The following is a 22,540-nucleotide window of genomic DNA, read 5'->3' on the forward strand; positions in this document are numbered from 1 at the left end:
TGGGATCGTCTGCATGCAAAGGATGTGCTCTGCCACTGAGACAGCGCGACTCCCGTGAGAGGGTCCGGGAGGGTAGGGCTGCTGCAATGTGCCTCTGAGTGGGAAGCACGCCCCCCTCCCGGACTTTGCAAGATCCAAGACTCCCCCTCCCCAAACCTCTCCGTCCATCATCATGACCACGAGCATTTTGCTAGGGGACGAACCCTGCAGCACCCTAAAACTCAATTGTGGAGTGGGGGGGGGGGAAACCAACCACACTCAGAATATTGGGGGAGAGGGAAAGGGTTACCAATTCGGCATGCAATACACACAGGCAGTCTCCTCCCTGCTCCCCCAAAGCAAACCTTGATCGTTGGTGGCAGGGGAAGGAGGGAGACCGGCAGGAACGGAGGGCTGGTGGGGGAGAAGAGAGGATTTCAGCTGCAGGAGCGCAAGCAGGGCGAGTGGGTGAAAGGCTGACAGCTCCGCCATCCCACTCCGGGATCGGAGTCATCGGCAGGAGTGTGGGAAGCGGCGGGCGAAGTGGAGAGCAAGTGCATCGGAGCTCTGGAAAGGGGCACCTCCTCCCCTTCCCTCCCTTCTCCTCCACACCAGCTGCAATGGGGAGCTCTGCAGAGCTGGGGCTGCAGCCAGCACCCCGCCCCCCCGCGCTGCACGGACCCCCTCCTCCTTGCTGCTCCCTTCACCCTGCTCCAGGGAGCCCCCTCCTCTTGGGGAACCGGCCATGCAGCTTGAGCAGGGAGGGAGTGAGGGAAGGGAGAGAAGGGGGGAGGCACCCAACTCCTTCTCCCTGGCATTGCGCATGATTCTGCGGCTCTGTGCATTGCACGCTCCAACCCACCTTGGGAGGAGGGGGAGGCTTCTCTCCCTCCCTCCCCCCTCCCTAGCGTTGTCTGCGCCCGGAGCCAATGGGGGCCCGCCTCTCTCCCCGGCCGTCCAATCGTCGGCCGGCGGGGGCGTCGCCCAGGAGGCTCAAATGGCCCAGGCTAGGCTGCGCGCCGGAGAGGAGTTGTGCGCTCTGGCTGGCGCTCGCTCGCTCGCTCATTGCTGGCTGTGCGTTCCGCGAGCCGCGCAGGTGCCGCTGCACGTCGGGGAGAGGCAGGATGGCGAGGGCGGCGGGGAGGCAGCCAGGAGGAGGGCTGCGGAGGGCATGAGAAGGAAGCGGAGACGAGGGGGAGGCAGCGCGCCTTGTGCACTCGCCCCGGGCTGGGCTGGGCAGATGAGAAGGTCCCCGGCAGGGCAGGGCGCTTTGCAGCTAGGATGATGCTCCTGGTCGGCGGGCGGTAGTACTATGATTTGGTATGTGGCCACTTTGATAGCAAGTGTGATCAGCACCAGAGGACTGGCAGCAGCTCAAGGTGAGTTGAAGTGCACCGGGTCCCCCCCCCCTCCACCCCCCTGCAGCGGTTTCTCCTTTGCGCTCTGGGCTGGCCTCTTTGGGCACCGGGAAAGCTCTCCGGGCTGACGCTTCCTGTGTGGACCTTCCCTTCTATCTCTCTCTCCACCTTTCCTCTCTCATTTGTTACCTGTATCCCTTCGATTCGAGAAAGGATGCTCGGCTTTTCGTCCGCCGCGCCGCCGCCTTCGCGCAAAAGGAGTTTCCCTTGCGAGTAGGGGAGCGCTTCAGATTGTAAGGAAAAGAAAAGAAGAAATACTCACAAATAAAAAAGGCAGCATGCTTTCTGCTCCCCGCCTTCCTCCCCGGAGAGGGGTTGGTTTCAGAAATGGTTAAGTGATACGGTTTCATCAGTACAGTAAAAACCATTAAAAAAAAAAAAACCAGCCAAGGATGCGATGAAGCGAGAGCAGGACTTGAATAAGTCTTTTGCAGAGTTTTTGAGACCTTGGACCGCGGCTCGTTCTTGGTCTTATTTTATTTTTGTTGCCTGGTTTTTCTGTAACGATTTCAGAGGAAGGTTTGGCAGAGAGCATGTCGATGGACTTTGCAGAAAGGCGTGCAATTGACCAGTGCATGTTCGTGATCCAAGTAACGTATGAGTCCGTGATCTAGCAAGAGGACGATTATTTTCTTTAATGCTGAAGTTGCTTAACAAAGCAGTGCTATGAAGGCTGCAATCCTGTGCATGCTTACCGATGATGTAAAGCCCTACTGAACGCTTCAAGGCTTGCTCATATGTAAGATCTGTTTGCCTGGAAGTCTAAGCTACTTCCAACCTCTTTTCTGAATACTCTAGGGAGAGCTAGAGATCCTGGGTCAATGATGAAGCATGTGAACCTTTTTCACATGTGTGTGACCTGTCACTAGGTAGCTGCCTGCAGTATTTTTCTTGGGGCAGAGAGATCACCATTGAAAGTGAGATTTCTAGTTTCACATGTTCATCAGAAAGAAATTCATCTGGGCTTTGTATTTAAATGCGATTCTGCGTAGTTACCGGTAAATACTAAGATATAGAGGGTTGGTTAGCTCATTTTTTTTCTTGCAGGCATGAATAAGCTTGTGATTCAATAGAAGATTCTAACTTTACTTAAGAGATGACAAACTGGATTTCCGAGAGGTTGGGTACGATGTTTGGCAAAAGGCAATTCTCACCGCGTTGTGCTGCAGTCTCTGGTTTCAGGGCTTTTTCATTGGTGCCACCAGTGCTGTGGAATGCCCTCCCAGCTGAAAAGGAGAGGCTTCATCAGTATTGGCATTCTGCCGGCTCCTAAAGACACACCTGTTTAGGCAAACTGTCCCCTGAAACTGAACTTCAACTTTTATTTTTTTAATTTGTTATTTAAAAAAAGCCTGTTCAAATTGTCAAGGCTTTCAACTTGTGCTATTCTGTATTTTATTTAGTATTCTCTTAAATGTTCTGAGCAAATTGCTACCGGGTATTTTAACCATGTATGTATTTTATAATGGATTTTATAGCTGTGAACTGCTTTGAAGCCATTTTGGCACACGAGCTGTATATAAATAAATACCCATATTAATAAATATATATATGTGCCTCTTGCCATTGCAGTGCAAGGACTGTGCGGGTGAATATACAATTTGCTCAGGGGGCTTAAAGTTTGCAGCATAAACCTGTATCTTATTTCTTGCCCAGTGAATCAGCCTTGGTTATGTATGATTGTTAAGTACTTAAATGATTCTGAACACCATCTGGGGGAAAGCTTAGAGTAGCAGTAGCCTTGAGCATTTTATGAAAATGCTAATCATTTTTAAAAAATGACCTCTGTGGAGGGCAGTCAACCCAAACTCAAGCGTATGAAAGCTTAGCTCATAGATAGCCATTGTGTGCACCATATGGGATGGAAGACACCTGAATGTTGCTGGTGGTGCTGGGGGAGATTGGGGTTGGAGGGAACGACCACTTTCAATAAGTTAACCAGAGAGAGCTGCTGTCTGGAAGCAGGCAATGCTGCAGCCCTGAGATCCATGAGTGCAGAGTAAGAAATAGCGGAAGGAAAGTGGGTTTGTCTCTCGATTCTCTTGGAGGCTGGCACAGAGCCGGCTGGCATGACATGCACACCTTACAATTTTTTCAGTTGAGAGCTGGTGTCCAGCTATGCAAACCAGCCTGCAAGTCACTAGTCCACCACACTTACCTGTATATCATTTATGTGGCATGTCAGCACCCTGCAACAAGGGTTAGGGTTAGCTCACAGAAGCTGTTCTCCTTGGTTGCTTGGAAATGACATTGTTTGCCGCAGGTGACCAGGCACGCTCACCTGCCTGATATAACCTCTTGTTGCTTTGGGTCAAGGGCCTCTGGTCAGCTCTCCCCTTTGGTTTTGAGGAAAGGATGTTCTTAAAAATGATTTTTAGTAAAGCTTGGCTGTTCTTAAGGGATGGTGTCAGGCGTACATTTCCAGGATTAGCATATGTGGCTCTCTAAACAAATTTCCCGCAACCATGTTCATGATCCATTAGTTTAATTGCATTTCTCCGGTATCATTTATTTTCTGGTTGCTAAGCACCTTGCATTAGTTTGTTTAGTGGGAATCTTCCGTCGGAGGCTAGTGTCGCTACCCCTGCATTGCCAGATGTGGTCTGCATGTGCAGCAGTATGAGGTGGGAACAAGGAGCTTCAGACTGCAGGTAGCAGTACTGGTGAATTGCATTGTGGAACTCCCTGCAAGCAGAACACCAGCACAACAGGGAAGGGGCTGGGATCTCTCCCTGAAGTCCTAGGTTTTATTAATTGCACATTTTTGTGGGGGTGGGGAATGGATGGGATGCTGAGTTGTGGCAGAGACCCCATTTCCCACCCTGTAACTTTGCTTTGCCTGGCATAATGTTTTATTTGGAATAAATAATGCTGATGGTAAGGCATTAATGGCTGCAAACCTGAATATGCTTATTTATTTCCTCCAAGGAGATCAAAGTGGCATGCATGGCTCTCCTCCTCCCCATTTTTTATCATCACAGCAACCCTGTGAGGTAGGTTAGACACTGTGGCTGGCCCAAGAGTCACAGTGGAGACTTTGTGGCTTGCATCTACATAGGTGGCTGAAATCAGAAAGGAGAGGTCCATAGCTTAGTGGTGGCACAGCTGTTTGGCATGCGGAAGGTCTTGGGCTCGGTCCATGATACATCCAGTTAAAAGAATCAGGCTGGAACGTATGGGAAATGCCTCTTCTAGAGAGCTGCTGCCCATTAGCATAGGCCAAAGTGGCCTGGAGCAATATTTCCCAGCTTGGTGCCCTTGTTGGACTCTTGCTCCCATCATCTCTGACATTTGGCCATGCTTGCTGGGGGCTGATGGGCGCTGGAGTCCAACAGCATATGGAAGGGTGCCAGGTTGGGAGAAATCTGTGCTAGAGGAATAAGCCATGCAGAGTCGGGCAAGGCCAGTTTGCACCAGGAATTACACATTCCTGAGATGTTCAGTGCCGTGGGTGCATTAGAACCAGCTCAGACAGCTGGATCACCTAGCTTGGCACTATGGTCACCATGGCAGAAACTCTCCAGGTTTAGGATCTCAGTCAGGCTTCTTTTATTTATCTGCTTATTTATTGCAGTTTTAGACTGCTGTTCAGCCCACAGGATCCCAGGGCAGTGTAGAAAAGTCTGCAGCAGTGGTGGGAAACCTTTGTCTTGGGGGGGTGTAATTAGGAATTGGAGATCCGACTGCCAAGATACTTTGGGAAGCTCCCCCCACCTTGGTGTGGACATCCATCCACTCCTGGATGTCCAATCAAGCTCAATGTTGGAAGATTCAGGACAGATAAAAGGAAGTACTTTATGCAGTGCATAGTTAAATTGTGGATCTCCCACAGGAGGCAGGGATGGCCACCAATTTGGAAGGCTTTAAAAGGGGACTGGACAAATGCACGGAGGACATGGCTATCAACAGCTGAAAGCCATAATGGCTATTCTTTTGTCTCCTCAGCCAGAGACAGCAATATTTCTGAATACCAGTTTCTGTAAACCGCAGGAGGGGAGAGTACTCCTGCTTGCTGGTTTCCCACAGGTATCTGGCAAGCCCCTGTGAGAACAGGATGCTGGACTAGACGGATCACTGGCCAGATCCAGCAGAGCTCCTCTTGTGTTCTTTCCTGCCCCTGACATCATATATAATGTCAGGTACAGCGAAGTTCCAGATGTGGTTGCTGCAGAGGAAGAACTGGAAGAGAGCTCAGAGCTCCTATTCCCCCCCCCCCTGCAGCAAACCAGGGCTCCAAAGCAACAGACCCTCCTTTGCAGTTCCAGTCACAGCTGCAAAGGAGGAACCGCTCCTGATTATTCTCCTGCAGCCGGGGTCCTCCCCTTGCAGGATTGGATTGGGGACCTTCTGCATGCAAAGACCTTGTTCCACTGCACTGCAGCCCCACCACTGAAGAGCTGATTAACAAGTTATGCTCTGGCTCCTACCATCTCTCCGTCTGCCGGTGGACCTATCGGACCATGTAGGGAAAGGCTTTTTAATCAGTCAAACCAGCTTGTCCTCTTGTGGCTAGTTGGGATTGTCTCCTAGGCACTATACAGCGAAATGTGTGTAAATGTTGCTGCCTTCTCCTCTCTTCAGGCTGGCGACGTGCCAGAATCACAGGTGTGCATGGGCTGGTATCAATCTTTATAGGCTTGTAAATCATTTTATTGGCATATTTACACAGCCAGCATAGCGCAACCACCTGTAAGCAGAAATATCCTTCTCTCCCCACAACTCCAGTGGATCAACCCATGTTGTCCAAAGCAGACAATTCCATCAGCAAGTGATAGCTGTGCAGCCATTGCCAACCTGGTGCCCTCCAAATGTTGCTGTTGTTGAACTCCCATCAGCCCCAACCAGCATGGCCCATGGTCAGGGATGGAGGCCCACAGGTGCACCATCCCTGTAGTCGACAACGCCCTGTGGGTCTCCAGGTATGGTTGGACTACAGTCTCCATCATCCCTGGCCATTGGCCATGTTGGCTGAGGTTGATGGGAGTTGGGGGTCTAGCAAAATCTTGGAAGCCATAGGTTCAACCTAGGAGAAAAGTCATGGCTCATTAGTGGAGTATGTGTGAAGTTCCCAGACTGAATCTAGTTCATCTCCAGATAGGGCTAGGAAGACGTCTTGTTGAAACCCCAAAAAGCTGCTGCTAGTCAGTGTTGAGTTGGGTGGAGCAATGGCCTGATTCAGTATGAAGCAGCTTCCTATAACCGGATTTTGGGAATCTCAATGGCAGAGTGCATGCCTTGCAAGGAGAAGGTTCAATCTCTGGCATCTTCAGGTGTAGAGTATGAAAGACTCAAGTCTGGAATCCTGGAGAGTCGCTGCCAGTCAGTGTAAACAATACTGAGCTTGGTAGACCAATGATCTGGCAGCTTCCTGTGTGTTCCTAGGGCTGCCTTCCAGATGGTGGACTCCAACTCTGATCAGCCCCAGCCAGTGTGACCAATGGTCAGGCATGATGGGAGTTGTGGTCCAAGACATCTGGCGGTCATCACATTGAGCAAAGCTGCTCTCAGCGGTTTGTTCCTTGGGGCCCAGGACCTTTGTGTTCTCCCATGAAGCACACTGCATGATCTTGGTCACTGCCACTCAGCCTTATCTCCCCCACAGGGTTGTTGTGGAGGGTTAAATGAGGAGGGGGAGAATTTTCCATGTCACCTGGAGCTCCTTGGAGGAAAAGATGGGATATAAATTCAAAGAATGAATCAGTGAATAAAATGATTGCACTGTCAACACCATGTATGTTGATGGTGGCATGTGAAGATTTAGAATTAAACTGGAAAGAGGGAGGGTATCTTATTACAAGAGCTACCCTGCAGTAGAATAAAATCTTGAAAATCATCAGAAGAGCAGCTCTTTCTCCCATTAACCTACCTGTCAGTGCACACCTGTGTTCATTATTTTATGCCACACCAGCAACTTGAAAGGGAGAGGGAGACAGTACTGTGCTGAATTTTCACTTTGCTGCTTTTGGGGTGCGTGTGTGTTGGGGGTTCTTTCCCTTTATCTACCCCCTACATTACCCCCCACCAGACCAGATTTTTGTGTCCTGCCTACTGTTCCACTGTGGGATCGAAGGTAAAAAGAGGAAGGAGCACAGTGAGAATTGATGGTGTGTGTGTGATGCGTTGGTGGAGGATGAATGGCAGAAACTCCCCCTGTCAATGAAGCTACCTGGAGGAGGATGTGGGTTCGGGGATCATCCTGGGTTTCTTTGCACCAGAAGCTTCCTCCTTGCAACTAGCCCCCTTGGGGGTGACACACTTCACAAGGGGAGGGGCCACAGCTCCTTGGAGAGCAGGGCATGTGCTTCATATACAGAAGAAGATCCACAGTTTGCCAGTGATGGGAAATATTACTCTACCCGAGCCCCTGGGCAGCTGCTGCCACCACTGAGCTCGGCGGTCAAATAGTCGAATTACCTGGCAGAAAGCAGCTTCCTATACCCCTGTTACCAATGGCTGCACGTCCCAGTTTAAAGTGGCTTTTTCTCTGCCAGTGAGATGCTGTTTAGTGAGTATGATGATGCCACTGTGCTACATAGCCAATCAGGTTTGGCATGATGGTGATGTCATGGAGGGGAAAGGAATCCCTCCGGTTTTTCTCTCTCTCTGTCTGAATGGGGAAGGAGGCAGGCATCTCCATTGCTCAGGCAGCTGCATCGATATTCCCTGCATTCTTCTGCTGGTGATTTCCTGCTCGTGCAGCAAGATTTCTGCCCTGGGTCCAGCCTGGACTTGCAGGAGCAGCTGGTGCAGAATGTGGATGGGAGAATCCATAGAGGGACACATGCATTCTTTTGAAAACAATGAGAGTGTGCATAGATTACTTCCTCACTGAAGTGCACGTTCTTACTCATGTTATAGTTAGCTGCCCATGATTTGATTGAGATGAGGGAGGCTCCGTCTGGTTGCCTGATCATAATGAGACGGTAACCCCTTCTCTCATCACCCAGTCTCTTGTGAACATTTTTTTTGTGCCCTTTTATGCAGGAGTGCAAAAATACCTGAAAGAGATAATGGTCATAGGTGGTTTTGGAAGTGGTGAAAATGCCTATGAAATGCACACCTGACTTTTAACTTGGCATGAAACCACCCCTTTTGCCAAGTTTGCAGATGGTTCTCTGATTAGTCACCTTGAGGTGATTTTGTATTTGCCGCAGGTAACCTGATAAATGGTTGTTCATGTCTTTGGTTTAGTAATAATAATGATGATGATGATTTATTTATACCCTGCCCATCTGGCTGAGTCTCCCCAGCCACTCTGGGTGGCTCCCAATCGAGTGTTAAAAACAATACAGCATTAAACATTAAAAACTTCCCTAAACAGGGCTGCCTTCAGATGTCTTTTAAAGATAGGATAGCTGCTTATTTCCTTCACATCGGAAGGGAGGGTGTTCCACGGGGTGGGTGCCACTACCAAGAAGGCCCTCTGTCTGGCTCCCTATAACCTCACTTCTCGCAATGAGGGAACCGCCAGAAGGCTCTCGGCGCTGGATCTCAGTGTCCGGGCTGAATGATGGGGTGGATGGATGCTCCTTCAGGTATACATGACAGAGGCTGTTTAGGGCTTTGAAGGTCAGGTGATCTTGGGGTGTGTGTGTGTTTTTGTTTGTGTGCACATGTACACCACCTCAGAGATTGTCATGAAAAGTAGTCAGCCCGCACTGGAGATGATTTCAGCATGCCTCTAGGTATCATTTTGCAGTTCTGTGCTGTGGCAGAAAAACTGCAGCATTTGAAATTGCCCTCATAGAATCACAGAATGGGTAGAGTTGAAGGGGACCCTGAGGGTCATCTAGTTCAACCCGCTGCATTGCAGGAATCTCAGCTAAAGGATCCATGGCAGATGACCACCCAACCTCTGCTTAAAAACCTCCAAGGAAGGAGAGAACTCAGAACTTGGGGTGCTTGTCAACTAGGTTTTACTCAGAGTGGGCCCATTGAAACCAATAAAAGGGTTTGCATCAGAATCTCCTTTCCCATTTTAGCAGGGATTCCATGCAAACTGCTTCCTGAATCAGGAGGCAGTTTGCTTGAATCCTGCCAAACTGAGCAGGATTTAACCCCTGCTTATTAGCTGAAGAGTGCAGGTTAAATCCTGCTCTCTTTAGCAGCATGCTCTTGATCCCTGCTGGTGAAAATGGCTCCACAGACCAATTTGGATCCACAAATGGGTCAAGATTAGGCTACAGCCTAGAGGTTCTCCACCCCAGCCCCATGGCTCCTGCCCATCTTTGCTACCCTTCTCTGAACCCATGAAATGGGGGGAGGATGAATCTGTCAATTTCAGTTTCTCTCAGTTTCTCATTGTCCTACTCTTAACTACACTCTTCCATATTTCTGCACCAATTTGCATTTTTTAAAAATGCTCATGAAAATTCACCAGCAATTTAGTGTGCCTTTCTCCTCCTAATATGCACATTTTTGCCTGCAATTTTGCACAACTGTTCAGACTTTTGCTATAGTTTTTGTATATTTCCACCCATTTTTGCCTTTCCACACACCTTTCCTCCTGGTTTATGCATTTTGCACATGTGATTTGGTTAGAAGAAAGTGCACTGCAGAATTTGCACATTTCAAAAGGAGATCTGTGATTTGCATTGAAACATGAACTGAACTGAACCGCCCGCACCCCCCCCCCCGTAATGCTGCACTGACTCCCTAAAAGAGGTGCCCCAGCCTCTTCAGTTGCTGGAGTGCTTGGTGGGAGAGCCCTTCCTGGTCTTGAAAGACCCACTGAAGATTAGTGAAGGGGGGGGGGAGATAGTGGCTCCTACTGTCTTCTTTCTGGGCCAAGAGGGGTGCTTTAAGGAAGGGGGGGACTCCATGATTGTTGGGGGAAAAAAGGAGTCTCCCCTCCTCTCGATAAGTGTAAGCCCAGCTGTGATGCAGTGAGATAAATAGACCAGGTTTAGAAAAGGGAAATTGGAACTTGTCTGAGCATAAAGGAAGGAGAAGAGGTGGGCGCTGAATTATATGACAAGCGTGTCTGCCTTGAGCGGTGTGTGTAGCGCAAAAGTGAGTGCTCTACAAGTGTACGCACAGGGTGAAGAATGATGGCTGCGTATTCCAATCGGTGCGTGGGTGTGGGTTGAGAGTACTACACGATCGTAGCGAAGCCTGCGTGCTGCACGAGCCGTGGTGTTTCTTGCGAGCATGTACCAGAAGCGTTGTGCAGGAGGGTGTGCCCTTGGGAGGCAGATACGGTAACTGTGGGTGGAATCTGCAGCATGCAGGACGCCAACTGTCATGTGCAAAATCTACCATGCACCCTCGGTGTGGACGTGTGTGCCTGTGCACATTTGCGAAGTGTAGAGCGAGAGGGTCAGGAAGGTAAAGTGTGGGGAGCTCTGAAGTTTGGTGGTGGCTGCTGTTTTTTTGCAGTTCTGACAAATGGGTTGCAAGCAAAGAATGAGCTGTGGTCAACTTTGTGGAAGGACATTTTGAGTATCAGTATACGCACAGATCCAAACCAGAGCGAGAGACGGTCTCCTCCATGTGATGAATATAAAATTGTAAAATTTAATAAAAAAATATTTAAAAATAAAAAGGGAGATGGTCTTCTCCAGCACCCTTCAGTCCAGGAGTGAGTGCAGGGCAGCTGCTGCTACCATGGGCCTTGGTGACGCAGCTTCTTCAGTGGCAGAGGTGGAGAGGGGCAGCAGATTTCAATGTGGGTGTGCCAACCACCTCAAGGCCTGGTTGAGGAAATCCCTCTCTCCCACCTGCATGGGTTGGTTGCATGGAACCAGGTGCACCCTCTCCTCTTCTGGACTGGCCTGGGGACCAGCTGCACTGCTTCATATGTGTTGAAAGAGGCAAATGTATGTGCTATGTGAATGAAGACACACACACACACACACACACACACAAATGTGTTCCTTCAAAAAAAGTAAAAAGAAAGATCACTGGAATTTGTAGTTCTTGCTTGCATGGATGTCGTTGCTGAAACTGCTGACTTTTCTCTTTTGCAAATAAGCCATGAATACTGAATGGAATCTTAAGGTGACACTCCAATCAATAAATGCTTGCATTCCTGGCTTGCTAGTTTGGACAGCTCAAGGCGACACTTCATTCAAATGGATGCACAGCAGATGGGGGTCCAAATGGGGGAATTTCTCCAGACACTTAGGAGCCACGTTTTTTGTGGTCCTCAGCAACTTCTTCCTGGGTGTGCAGTTTATCTTACTTCAGTTACTACCACATTGGCCTGAATATAAGCCGCACCTGATTATAAGCCACACCTTTAAAATTACCCATAAATGGGGGGAAAGACAATACCCGAGGAGGAGCGGGGCCGGGGTGGGCCAAGGAGGCAGCACCTTCACTCCGGCGGTGGTGGGCAACAGCACTTCCAGAGGGTCAGCACCACCATGCCCCCCACCACGGGATGGGTGGAGAGAGGTGGCGGCTGGCAGGACTCACACGCCCCTCAGTGGCTCAAGCTGGGCAGCACCTTGGGCTATCTCCAGTCCAAGATGTATCTCCTGTTCCTCCTCCTAGCAGACCTCACTCTCTGCCTCTCTCGTCCACGCTCCTCCCTTCATTCCTCCTCCCTCCTCGCCGCCTTCTTGCTTCCTCTCAGGGACCTCCTCACCATGCCGCCATCTTGGGAGCCGGTCCATCCGAAACCAGGCAACATCCGGGGACAAGCCCACTCCAAGCCAATTTTTGTAAGTTTGCGAATATAAGCTGCACTTTAACTTTTCACAGTCAGAATTTGGAGGAAGAAGGGTGGCTTATATTCAGGCCGATTTGGTGCTTATAATTTGTTCATTGCATTTATATCCTTCGTTCCGCAAAGACACTTGCAGCAGTATCCTAGGGTACGAGTCAAAAGCACAGGGTACCACCTTGCTGAAGCTAAGCAGGGCTGCATCTTGTCAGTGGCTGGATGGGAGACTTCTTAGAACCAAAGGCATGGCCCATAAGTGTTCCCATCATGGACAAAAGACAGGATAATAAGTGTGATGAGCTTTAACCAGTAGACCCAACAGACCTGTGCTCTTGGAAGGCAGGCTGGGAAGGAATGGATGTGCCAAAGTGCACTTTTTCCTTGCAATTATAGCCCACCTTTTTCTCCAAGGAGCTCAGGGTGGCATGCATGCTTCTCACTTTTCTCATTTAATCCCCACAACAACTCTGTGAGGTAGCTTAGGCTGAGAGGCAGTAACTGGCGTACAACACTCTAACCACTATACCATACTGGCTTTATGACATTGGGTGACTTGAATCTGGGGACGGGAATAGTTGTACTTCCCTCTCCCCAAGGGTTGAATTACTACAATAGAGACTGTGCTGGCCGTGGACACTGATCTCCTTAGTCCTTTTGTGGTGCATCAAAAGCCTGTCAGATGACATTAGGGCAGTAGGAATGAGGGCGCTCCCCACAGGCAGCAATGGGCCTACAACACTGCCTTCAGTCGCCTGTGGTGTTGAGTCTCCTGGCCCAAATGTGTGTGGGGTGTACCACTGACTACATTGCTCTCTTGTTTGGGTGCATTGGGCAGCAACCTTGATCTTGCATTGTGGGGGAAATGGTTGGATGTTTATCTGGCCAGTGGTCACAAATCCATCAGTCAGGGGCAGGGAACTTGTTGCCCTCCCAGAAGCTGTTGGACTACAGCTCCCATCATCCCTTGCTGCTGGCTTTGCTTGCTGGGACTGCTGGGAGTTGGCGGGCAACAGTTTCCTCATTCCTCCTGTAGGTTGCCGAAGGTGTTAACTTGCACTCCAGATATCTGCATCTTGTGAATGATTGTGAGTACACAGTAGCAAACATTAATCCAGCACTGAACTTTCTCTTCCGCTTGCTGCAGATAATAACCATAATAATTTCCCTGTTGCTGCTACAACTATTAATATTACTACATCTCTTATTGTAGTTCTTCCATGCTTTTCATCTTTGATCCCAAGGTGGGTTACATGTGAAACACATTTCTATGCATCAGGGGCGGGGAACCTTTTTCACTTGAGGGCCACATTCCCATCTGGTCTCCCTTTTGGGGGCCACATGTCAGAGGTGGGTGGAGCCAGAGTCAAAAGTGGGTGGAGCATTGAAAGTAAATTGTAGCTTTGCTCAGTAGGCTAGTTTCTTCAAAGTCACCCATCCCTCTCTGTCCTATATCCTGGCAAGTAAGAAGCACCATCAAGAGGTCAAAGACATATTCCAGTCAGGCAAAAACACCCAGAAAGGAGACAAAGCAATGCTCAGTCCTGAGAGTCAGAGAGAGAGAGGCCTCCTAGTGGGCTGTGTTTGGCCCACACACTTGAAGTTCCCGACCCCGCTTTACATTAGAAGCACAGCAAAAGGCATGAAGCATTGGACTAGGTGGTGCCTGGCTGGGGAAAGCTCCATTGCTTTCCTGCCTTATCCTTTTTTAATCTTGGTTGAGTCTAGAGGGAACTTTCCCTGCCCTGCCTCCCCACTGTGAGGTCCTATTGACTTCTGGCTCTTGGGAGGAGAGCGAGAGAGCGGTAATCTTCCAGTCCTGCTGGGCAGGCAAAGATTAATCTGATTCCTCGTGATTACTTTCCAGGCTCCAATAGAAGGTGGTGGGGGTGGGGGGTGGGGATGGGAAGAAGAGTAATCACCCAGGGTTCTTGGTAAGACTACTTGTCAATTGCACTGCTGGCAGTGGACATGTGGATGCTTCCAGCAGAAATCCAGGGTGGTGCATTGGTTGGAATGTTGGCCTGGGGCCAGGGAGACCCAGGTTCAAATCTTCTCTTGATGCTCTCTCTGAGGACTCGTCCCAACTTCTGCTTGTCCTGTGCTTAGAAAGCATGGGCCTGAGAGGTTTTCTGCTTGCCCATTGCTTTCTCAGCATGGTTCCAAGTGGTCTTTCTTTTGTCCCACCACTTTCCCCATGGAAACCTGCAGTTTAGTGCTGAATCGGAACAAGCATCATTCCACAGAAAAACCAATGGACGTTTGCTCCAATTCAGTGGTAAACAGCTGGTTTTCCCGTGGGAAAGTGGTGGGGCAAGTGGAAGTGTGGACGAACCCTGAGTGACCTTCGGTTCATCACACTCTGGCTTCATTCATGGGGCAGTTTATTCCATTGTCACAACTTTCCCCTAACTGCTAAGTTCTGCATTATATTTGAGCTTTCACATGATGTAACAGCCACTTCTGGAACTATAGTGGAATATAGTGCAAGTTGAGTGCTCCTTTCCATGTTATTTGCTTCTAGGAAAAATCTACTGGCAATACGGAAATGAGTGCTAAACTTGTGCTACATTTCATTGTAGTTGTGTGAAAGCTCAAATAAAATGTAAGAAATAGCTGTTAGGGAAGCAGTGTGGAAATGGAACAAACTGCCATGTGAATGGAGCCCCTCTCTGCCTTCCGCCTTTGTCTTCTGCCATTTCTATCCCACTTGTTCTCCAAGGAGTTCAATGCGGCTTACAGTGTTCCCCCCCCCCTCCATTTCATCCTCAGAACAACACTGTCAGGTAGGTTAGGCAGAGATCATGGCTGGTTGCAGGTCACCCTGTGGGCTCCATGGCTCAGCAAGGATTTGATCTCTGGTCTCCATGGTCTGAGTCCAAACACTATGCCAAACTCACGGTGCTTCCCTCCCTCTTAGGGTTGCTGTGAGGCTAAAATGGGTGGTGGCTGGTACGTTTGTGGATGTGGCAGGTCTTTTTCTTAATGGTAATGTTTGCTTTGAAACTTAAGGAGGCTGACGTTGGATGAACAGGCCCTTAAAATGTATGTTTGGGTCTGTGCTAGGTGGGAACCATCTTGCTTCGTAGGCCCCAATATGTTATTCATGTTGACTGGCAACTCTCAGGACTGAATGGGGGCATTGTCCTCTTCCTATCTCTGCTTTCAGAGAACAGTGAGCGTCCTAGTTACTAGATTTAGGACTGCATTATTATTTTTCAAAGCCAAGGTCCGGAGCTGTTATAAACAGAAGCCGGTTTCATGTTCACCATTCTCCAGGCCACAGCAGGGCAAACAAACACTATCCAGTTACCGGTACTTCATAGTGAGACAGTCAGGCTGTTCTGAAGTGGCAGAAGGTTTAATTGGTTTAACCTGACAATATCTAGTGTGCAGGCTTGCTTTGCTTTCCCCATATTTATTTCTTGTTGAGGATCCTTGAGGGCACCGCAGTCATAGCATACTGGGGGGCATTGTTGTTGTTGTTAGTATTTTATTTGTTTGCCACCTATCTGACTGAGTTGCCCCAGCTACTCTGGGCGGCTCCCAACAGAATATTAAAAACATGATAAAACATCAAACATTAAAAACTTCCCTAAACAGGGCTGCCTTCAGGTGTCTTCTAAAAGTCAGGTAGTTTATTTCCTTGACATCTGATGGGAGGGCGTTCCACAGGGTGGGCACCACTACCAAGAAGGTCCTGTGCCTGGTTACCTGAAACCTCACTTCTCACAGTGAGGGAATTGCCAGAAGGCCCTCAGTGCTCAATTTCAGTGTCAGGGCTGAACAATGGTGGTGGAGACACTCCTTCAGGTATGCAGGGCCAAAACTGTTTAGGACTTTAAAGGTCAACACCAACACTTTGAATTGTGCTTGGAAATGTACTGGGAACCGATGTAGATCCTTTAAGACCTGTATTATATGGTCATTGTGCACTGGGAAAGCCTCAAAGCATCTTTGAAACCCTAATTTCTTCTACTTGCCTCTGCATATATATGTATTTTACTGCCAGAAAGAGGGGATTTCTCTTTTCGCCTTTTTCTTGTGGGGAGTTGGGTTCATCTGAATGGGGTAGTGCCTGAACCAGTTCCAGTTCCCCCGTATATCTGCTCCACTTCCCATTTTTGGGCCCTCTCCCTGTTTTCTCTGCCTGTCTGTATGACCTTGAGGCAGGTTGCTTGACCTAGCTGGGTCCAAGTCATTCCATTTGGAAAATCTGGTTTAAAAAGCAGGAAATAAACCCTCCCTCTGGATGCTGCTTCTTCACTGATACAGAGAAGCAAACCAAGGAGAAGGAAAGGTCATTGACCAGGGACTTACAAAAAGATGGTGATCATGGATGATGGCTGTTGCCAGAGGTGGTCAGGGAGGGGGCCTGTGCACGATGTGGCATGGATACACCCCACCCCTTCGGCAATTTGATAACCTGCTGGATGTTTGGCAGTAACAGGGAGGGAAGGGGCATACAGAAGCAGGGCAGATTCCTCAGAAGTTTCTTAGATGACTGAGCATATAATTGCAGCATTCTGTCACACAGTTTCTAACTGGCTGAGTACACCCCCCACCCAGTAGCTCAGCCAGAGATGCTGGCTCCAGTCGGGTTTGACTGGCGATGTGTTGTGTGTGTGAGCTTATGATTCACCCAGTACTTCCTGCTCTTCCTTGATCGTAGTCCCCCCTCCTGCCACCCTGTCATAGAGAGGAAGTTCCAAATATGTGATTCAGCCATGGAATTTGCTCCTATTGGATGTGGTGATAGACACTTGCTTAGATGCCTGTTTCGCTTCCTTAGAAAAATAAGAATGAACTACTGTTAGCAGTAGGAACAGAGAAATCCCCTGCCACCAATCCCGGTTTGTTTTTCATTTTAAAGCGAACTGGCATTTTTCAGTCTTAAAAGCAGTTATTAGATTGCCTAGCAGTTGTTCTCTGGATTCCCACCCCCCTGCAGTTTTGGTGAAAAAAATGTGCAAAATGCTGATTTGAGTGGAAATGCGTTGAAGGGGAAATGCACAGAAAACCATCCAAATGCATATGGTGGGAGAGAATGCAAAAAAGCGTGTTTTAGGAGAAAGTGCATCTAATATAAATGCATCCCCCCACCATGCAGTAAAAAGCACCTTCCAGGAAACAGGGCAAAATGGGCATGGCTGAATACATGCCAAGCTGACACAGTACAGGCATAGGCTGATTTGTCCACCCTTATTTACGTGTGTGAGCTGAGTGGAACCTCCATATCCGCAGGAGGCTACCAACGTCTAGCTGGCCACCAAAGTTGGAAACTCAGTGCTGCTTTAGATAGACCTGACACAGCAAGGCAACTCTTATTCTCTATTTTTCCACCCTTGTACACCTCTACTCCTTTTGCTGTCACACTTCGGAAAATTTTCCCTTCCTGAGATTAGGCTTAATTTGGGGTGTGTTTGGAGGTCACCGGACATGCTCAGTTCTTCTTTCTTCTTCCCCTTTCCGAAAGGTTTAACAGGGAAGAGTTGCCTGCTACTTCTTGCTCATCTTAAGAGCTTGGTATGGACTCATCATGATAGATTTGTGTGTGGGCCCATTGCAAGTGTGCATTCTTCTCCCTCTGGTTGCCAATAATTTGCACTGTACATTGGGGAGGACCCAGGAGGATGGCTGTGCCACTAATGGAGCCACATGGCAAAGACAGGCAAGGATGCAGGGCCAGGATGCAAAACCCTCCCAGTATCTCAGTCCTGGTTTGGGGCAGGGCATACATCTCCCAGGCCTGCTAGGAGTTCCAGATGGGTGTGCAAAGTGGCAGAGTGGTCCACTGAGCCCTTTAATTACCTGTTGATGGCAGAAAGCCCAGTGCTTCAGACGCTGCCTGTAGTGAGATGGTTTTTAACATCCTTTAAGCTTTTTTCCTGTGGCCTTGAGTGAACCCTTCAGATTACACTGACAAGCGTGGCTGCTTCTGCGCAATGAGGTGCTTTGGAGGAGATAGCTTCCTACTGCACTAGGGCGACGGAGGCAGGGTTGGATGCTGCTGCTTGTTGAGGCAGAATGAACGGATGCAGCCAGCATCTTGGAGGGGATGAAGAGCAGGCATTCCAAAGACCAAATGGAAGGGGGGGGGCTCTTATTGCATCTAAGGGCTGCATGAGATGGGCAGCACTTCTTCCCTGCTGCTGATCCCTCACCCAGAACCCAGATATCTTGTATCAGCTGCTCTGTTCTGCTGCTGTTCTCATTTAAAACCCAGTTGTTCTGGTTTTTAAAACTGCTTTCACCAACCTAGTGTTTTGAACTACAGCACCTGTAAGCCCCAGCCAGCATGAAAACGAATGAGCCCGACCATCTTATTGAACATGCCAAATTAAAGCATGCGTTGCTTTTTTTCTTTCTTGGCAAAATAGAAGACCGTTGGGGAAGATATTTGACTTCTGGGTCCAGCATTATAAATGATATAATAGGTCATGTATTGTATTCTACCCTGGCGGATTATGAATATTTATGAACCCTGTTGACCGAACAGCGTGGTCACTTAAACTTTCTGTCTCATGGAATATATTTGCCCTCTAATTGCTCATTGCTTGTTGAACGTTTGGGGGCATTTTGCTCATGGTTCAGCACACCTAACTCTTTTAACAACCCAACTCTCTTTTTATTGGATTGTGGGCTGTTTTGCATAGTGGTTAGAGTGTGAGACTAGAACCTGGGCAACCAAATCCCCATTTGGCCATAAAGCTCCCTGGTTGTGACCTTGGGCTAGTCCTTTTTCTCAGCTTTAAGCTGCCTCATAAAGTTTTTGAGGGGGATTAAATGAGGAAGAGGATAACAATGTATACCATCTTGAGCTCCTTGGAGAAATAAAATAGTTTTAAGAATTAAAAAAACAACAACAGAAAAAGCACCAGCTTCAGTTTCCAAATGTTTGACAGAATATATCTACCTGTTTACTAAAAGGGATAGAAATATACAAATGAGCTCCACCCCATAGCTGTGGGGCTGCAGCAGTGAGGCCCTGCTTTTAGTAGACTGCCTCAGTTTGTAAAAGGCTGGGGCCCTGGTTTCTTGGGCCAGAGGGATTTTTCTAGAGAAGGCGTCCCTTGATACAACCACTTTCCATACCATTTAGGGTTGTAAAGGGCATAACTAGCACCTTGAATTTGACCTAGAAATTGGCTGCCAGTTGAGGTGTGTTAGAATACGCATGCTCTTGCCAACTCACATCTGTCAGCAGATGAGTGGAGCTATCTTGTAACCAGTGAAATGTACCAGTTGCTGTTTCTGAACCAACTTCATGAGTAACCTACATAGAACACAGTAATATTAATGAGGAATTCACCAAGCCATGAGTGACAGTAGCAAGAAAGTGTTCTTAGTATCCTTGTGTCTGTACAGAAATATATACATTTTGCAGTGGCAAGGGACCATTTTTTTAAAGATAGATTTGATGCAATGTAGTTTTTATTCATTTACTATATTAATAAATATGTTTCCCAAGTTGAACCGCCAATGACGCATGTTACTCTTAGGAGGGGTCTTTTGATAATCCATGTGTTGAACAATGTTATGGATTTATGTTTGACTGACTCTGCTCCACACCTGGTTTGTTATTGCTTGTTTATTAAAATCAATAAAATGCACATTTTTTAAAAAAGAAAAGAAATCCATACCTTTTAGAAATAGCTTTTCTTTTTCATAAGCTGATACAATTCTTGAAGGGTAAAGGCAGGTGGGCTTGCATGCACAGATGTTTTGAATGATGCTAATCCTAAACATATCCAAGAGAAAATTCCAGTGAACTTAGTGGGGCTTACTTCTGAGTAAATATGCCCAGGCTTGAACTGCAGGTAAAATATGAAGACTTCCATTTAAAAATAGAGAAAAAAATCAGTAGGTTTAAATTGTATATAGTATAACAAGTTAATATGCACTCTCACTCAGGAAATAAATGCATTACAAAATGGTAAGCTACATCTGTCCTCCCCCTTACAATTTAAATTGCATTAAAAAAAAAATCAATTCACCCTAGAGCTAAAGAGGTTGAGAGAGATTTTCTCGGCCGTGGACTGTTCCATGCTCCTGTGTTCACATCTTCATGACTGCAGTGCATGCATGCAAATAAGAACAGAACTTTCAGATCTCTTCAAACCCATTACTCTTTGGCGGAGTCTCATAACACAATCAATTGCAAGTAATCTAATGACAGAAACACATGTGATTTTGTAATGTTTATTTGGTTCAGTAGAAGGATGGGGAACCTGTGTTTCTCCAGATGTTGTTGGACTGCAATTGCCTTCACCCCTGACCATGGGCTATCTTGGGTAGGGCTGAGTCTCTGAGTCCAACAGCAACCACTTGTTTCCCATATCCTGTTTAGAATGATGAAAGCGGTTTGGCATTTGGATGTGTGCATGCCAACTTTGTTTCTCTTGGAAAGGGATGCTGAGGTCCACGGTTAAGTGGGATCTTCTGTCAACTTTGGGGGTTGCTTATCTCATGTGCTTGAGCTATCCGAACATGCCATTACTTGGGTTGAGCAGGTAGCTAAAGCCAGAGGAGTTGGACTGGGATGTGGGAACTCCTGGTCTTTCCAACTATTCAGTTTTAAGCTTAGTTGGCAATAGTCAGATCACATCTGGTTTATGGTGTCTGATTCAGGGCACCACGTTTTTAAAAGGATGTTGGCCATCTGCAGTATGTCCAGAGAAGGGTGACCATGCTGTTGAGATGTCTGGAAACTAAAGTCCTAAGAGGAATGCAGTGGAGGCAGGCCTGTTAGGGCCAATGGGGCAATGCCCCACCAACTTCATTCTTCCTTCACCCAGCCCCCATTTGCCTGCCCTCTTACTTACAGGCAACCCAGGGGGTGGCACTGCCTTTCAGCTTCCTTCTCCTTAGTTTCAGGGTTGCTCCTTGTAGAACTCAGCAGGCAGAAAAATGGAGATTAGTTGGCTCTGCCTGTCATTGTCTCGAGATCCTTCTATTGTTGGTTTCCTAGCCATTTGCCCTTCCATTCCCAAGGGGCACCAATTGCCAGTGGAGGAATGGCTGAAACAGCTAGAGACTTGATAACTGCCTTTGAATCTCCGATATTTGAAGGGCTGTTATGTGAAAGATGGAGCATACTTGTTCTTCCGAAGCTTCAAATGATCAAGGGAAATGGAGCGAGACTCCTCTCGAGGAAAGGTTGAAGTGTTTGGGCCTTTTTTCATTTAGAGAAAATGTGATTAACAGGTAACATGATAGAAAAATTATGTGTGGCATGGAGAAAAGGGATAGAGCAAAGTTTCCCGCCTCCTCTCTCTTGAACACCCAATGAAGCTTAATGTTGGAAGCTTCAGGGCAGCTAAAAGAAAGGACTTCTCCACACAGCGCAGAGCTAGACCATGAAGCTTGCTCCCACAGGAGGCAGTGATGGCCACCAACTTGGATGGCCATGTTCTACCACCATGGCTATGTTCTACCACCATTATCAGCATTCTGAATACCAGTTTTTTGGGAACAGCAGGTGGGCAGAGTGTTGCTGTGCTCATGTACTCAGTGGCATCTGGTTGGCCACTGTGAGAACAGGATTCTGGGTTAAATGGGCTATTGGCCTGATTCAGCATGACTCATCTCATGTTCTTCTTCTTCACTGGATGCATTTAAGCAGAGCCTGGCCAGTCCTCCATCAGGGATGCTATAGTTGCAATCCTATGTTTTGCATTGAACAGAGGGTTAGACCAGATGACCTCCAGGATCCTTTGCAGCCCTTAGAAGTACTTTCATGGAAATTGACCTGGGTTTTGCTCTGTGGTATGTTCTTCTTCTTTTTTTTTTTTTGGTAGTTTTTTATGTAGGCTCTGTTTCCCACATTTACATCTGTGTCACCTCCCCTCTCCAAATGCAATTAAACATGGCATGCTGGAGGAGTGGGAAATCAAAATGGGCCAAACTGTTCATGATTTTTTTTTGGGGGGGGGGTGGACCTAAGGAAGGCAGAAAGAAGGCATCTTGGTCACATTACTAAATTTCTAGCAAAAGTTGAACAGCATTAGCAACATAAGCCAGAGGTTTTCAACCTTTCTGGGTCCATGGCTCCCTTGACCAACTACATTCTTTCTGTGGCACCCTTGTGGGGCTCAGGAGCCCAGTTATGTCTCCCCTTGCTTGCAGAGCTGGTAGCCCCTCACCACTTTTTGAACACCCTCCCTTGTGGAATGTTCCCTCAGCCTCGTCCCCTCTCCCCTCTCCTTGGCAGTCCTCTGGGCAGCCGCAGCTGCAACCCCTGGTCTCTGAGCTGCCCCCCCCACCCCAAAGAGAGGTGTCTTCTCACACTGCCCCACAGGGGCCTGGGAATCACCCACAGCCAGCCTCAGAGGCACTATTCGTTTGGGGAGCTTGTAGCCAGGGTTGCTGCAACAAATAGCCTGCAAGACTTAGAGTCAGAGATGCAAGAGGGCATCAGAGGAAGGGAGGGAAGGAAAAAGGCCAGAGGCCAGTGTTGTCCACAGCACCCCCAACT

At 48.1% G+C, this 22,540-nt stretch overlaps 1 protein-coding gene across 5 annotated transcripts in view; it reads left to right on the forward strand.

Moving 5' to 3' along the window:
• Positions 1-1,031: 1,031 nt before the first annotated feature.
• Positions 1,032-22,540, forward strand: part of IGSF9B (immunoglobulin superfamily member 9B) — a 124,669-nt gene continuing 103,160 nt past the window's right edge. For all 5 annotated transcript variants that reach the window (XM_081889741.1, XM_081889744.1, XM_081889743.1 and 2 more), the window contains exon 1: positions 1,032-1,358. In XM_081889741.1, the coding sequence (XP_081745867.1) occupies positions 1,292-1,358 (67 nt within the window). In that variant the 5' untranslated portion in view covers positions 1,032-1,291. The remainder of the gene's footprint in view (positions 1,359-22,540) is intronic.

This window comes from Podarcis melisellensis (genome assembly GCF_964234715.1).
Source record: "Podarcis melisellensis genome assembly, chromosome: 15".
NCBI lineage: Eukaryota > Metazoa > Chordata > Lepidosauria > Squamata > Lacertidae > Podarcis > Podarcis melisellensis.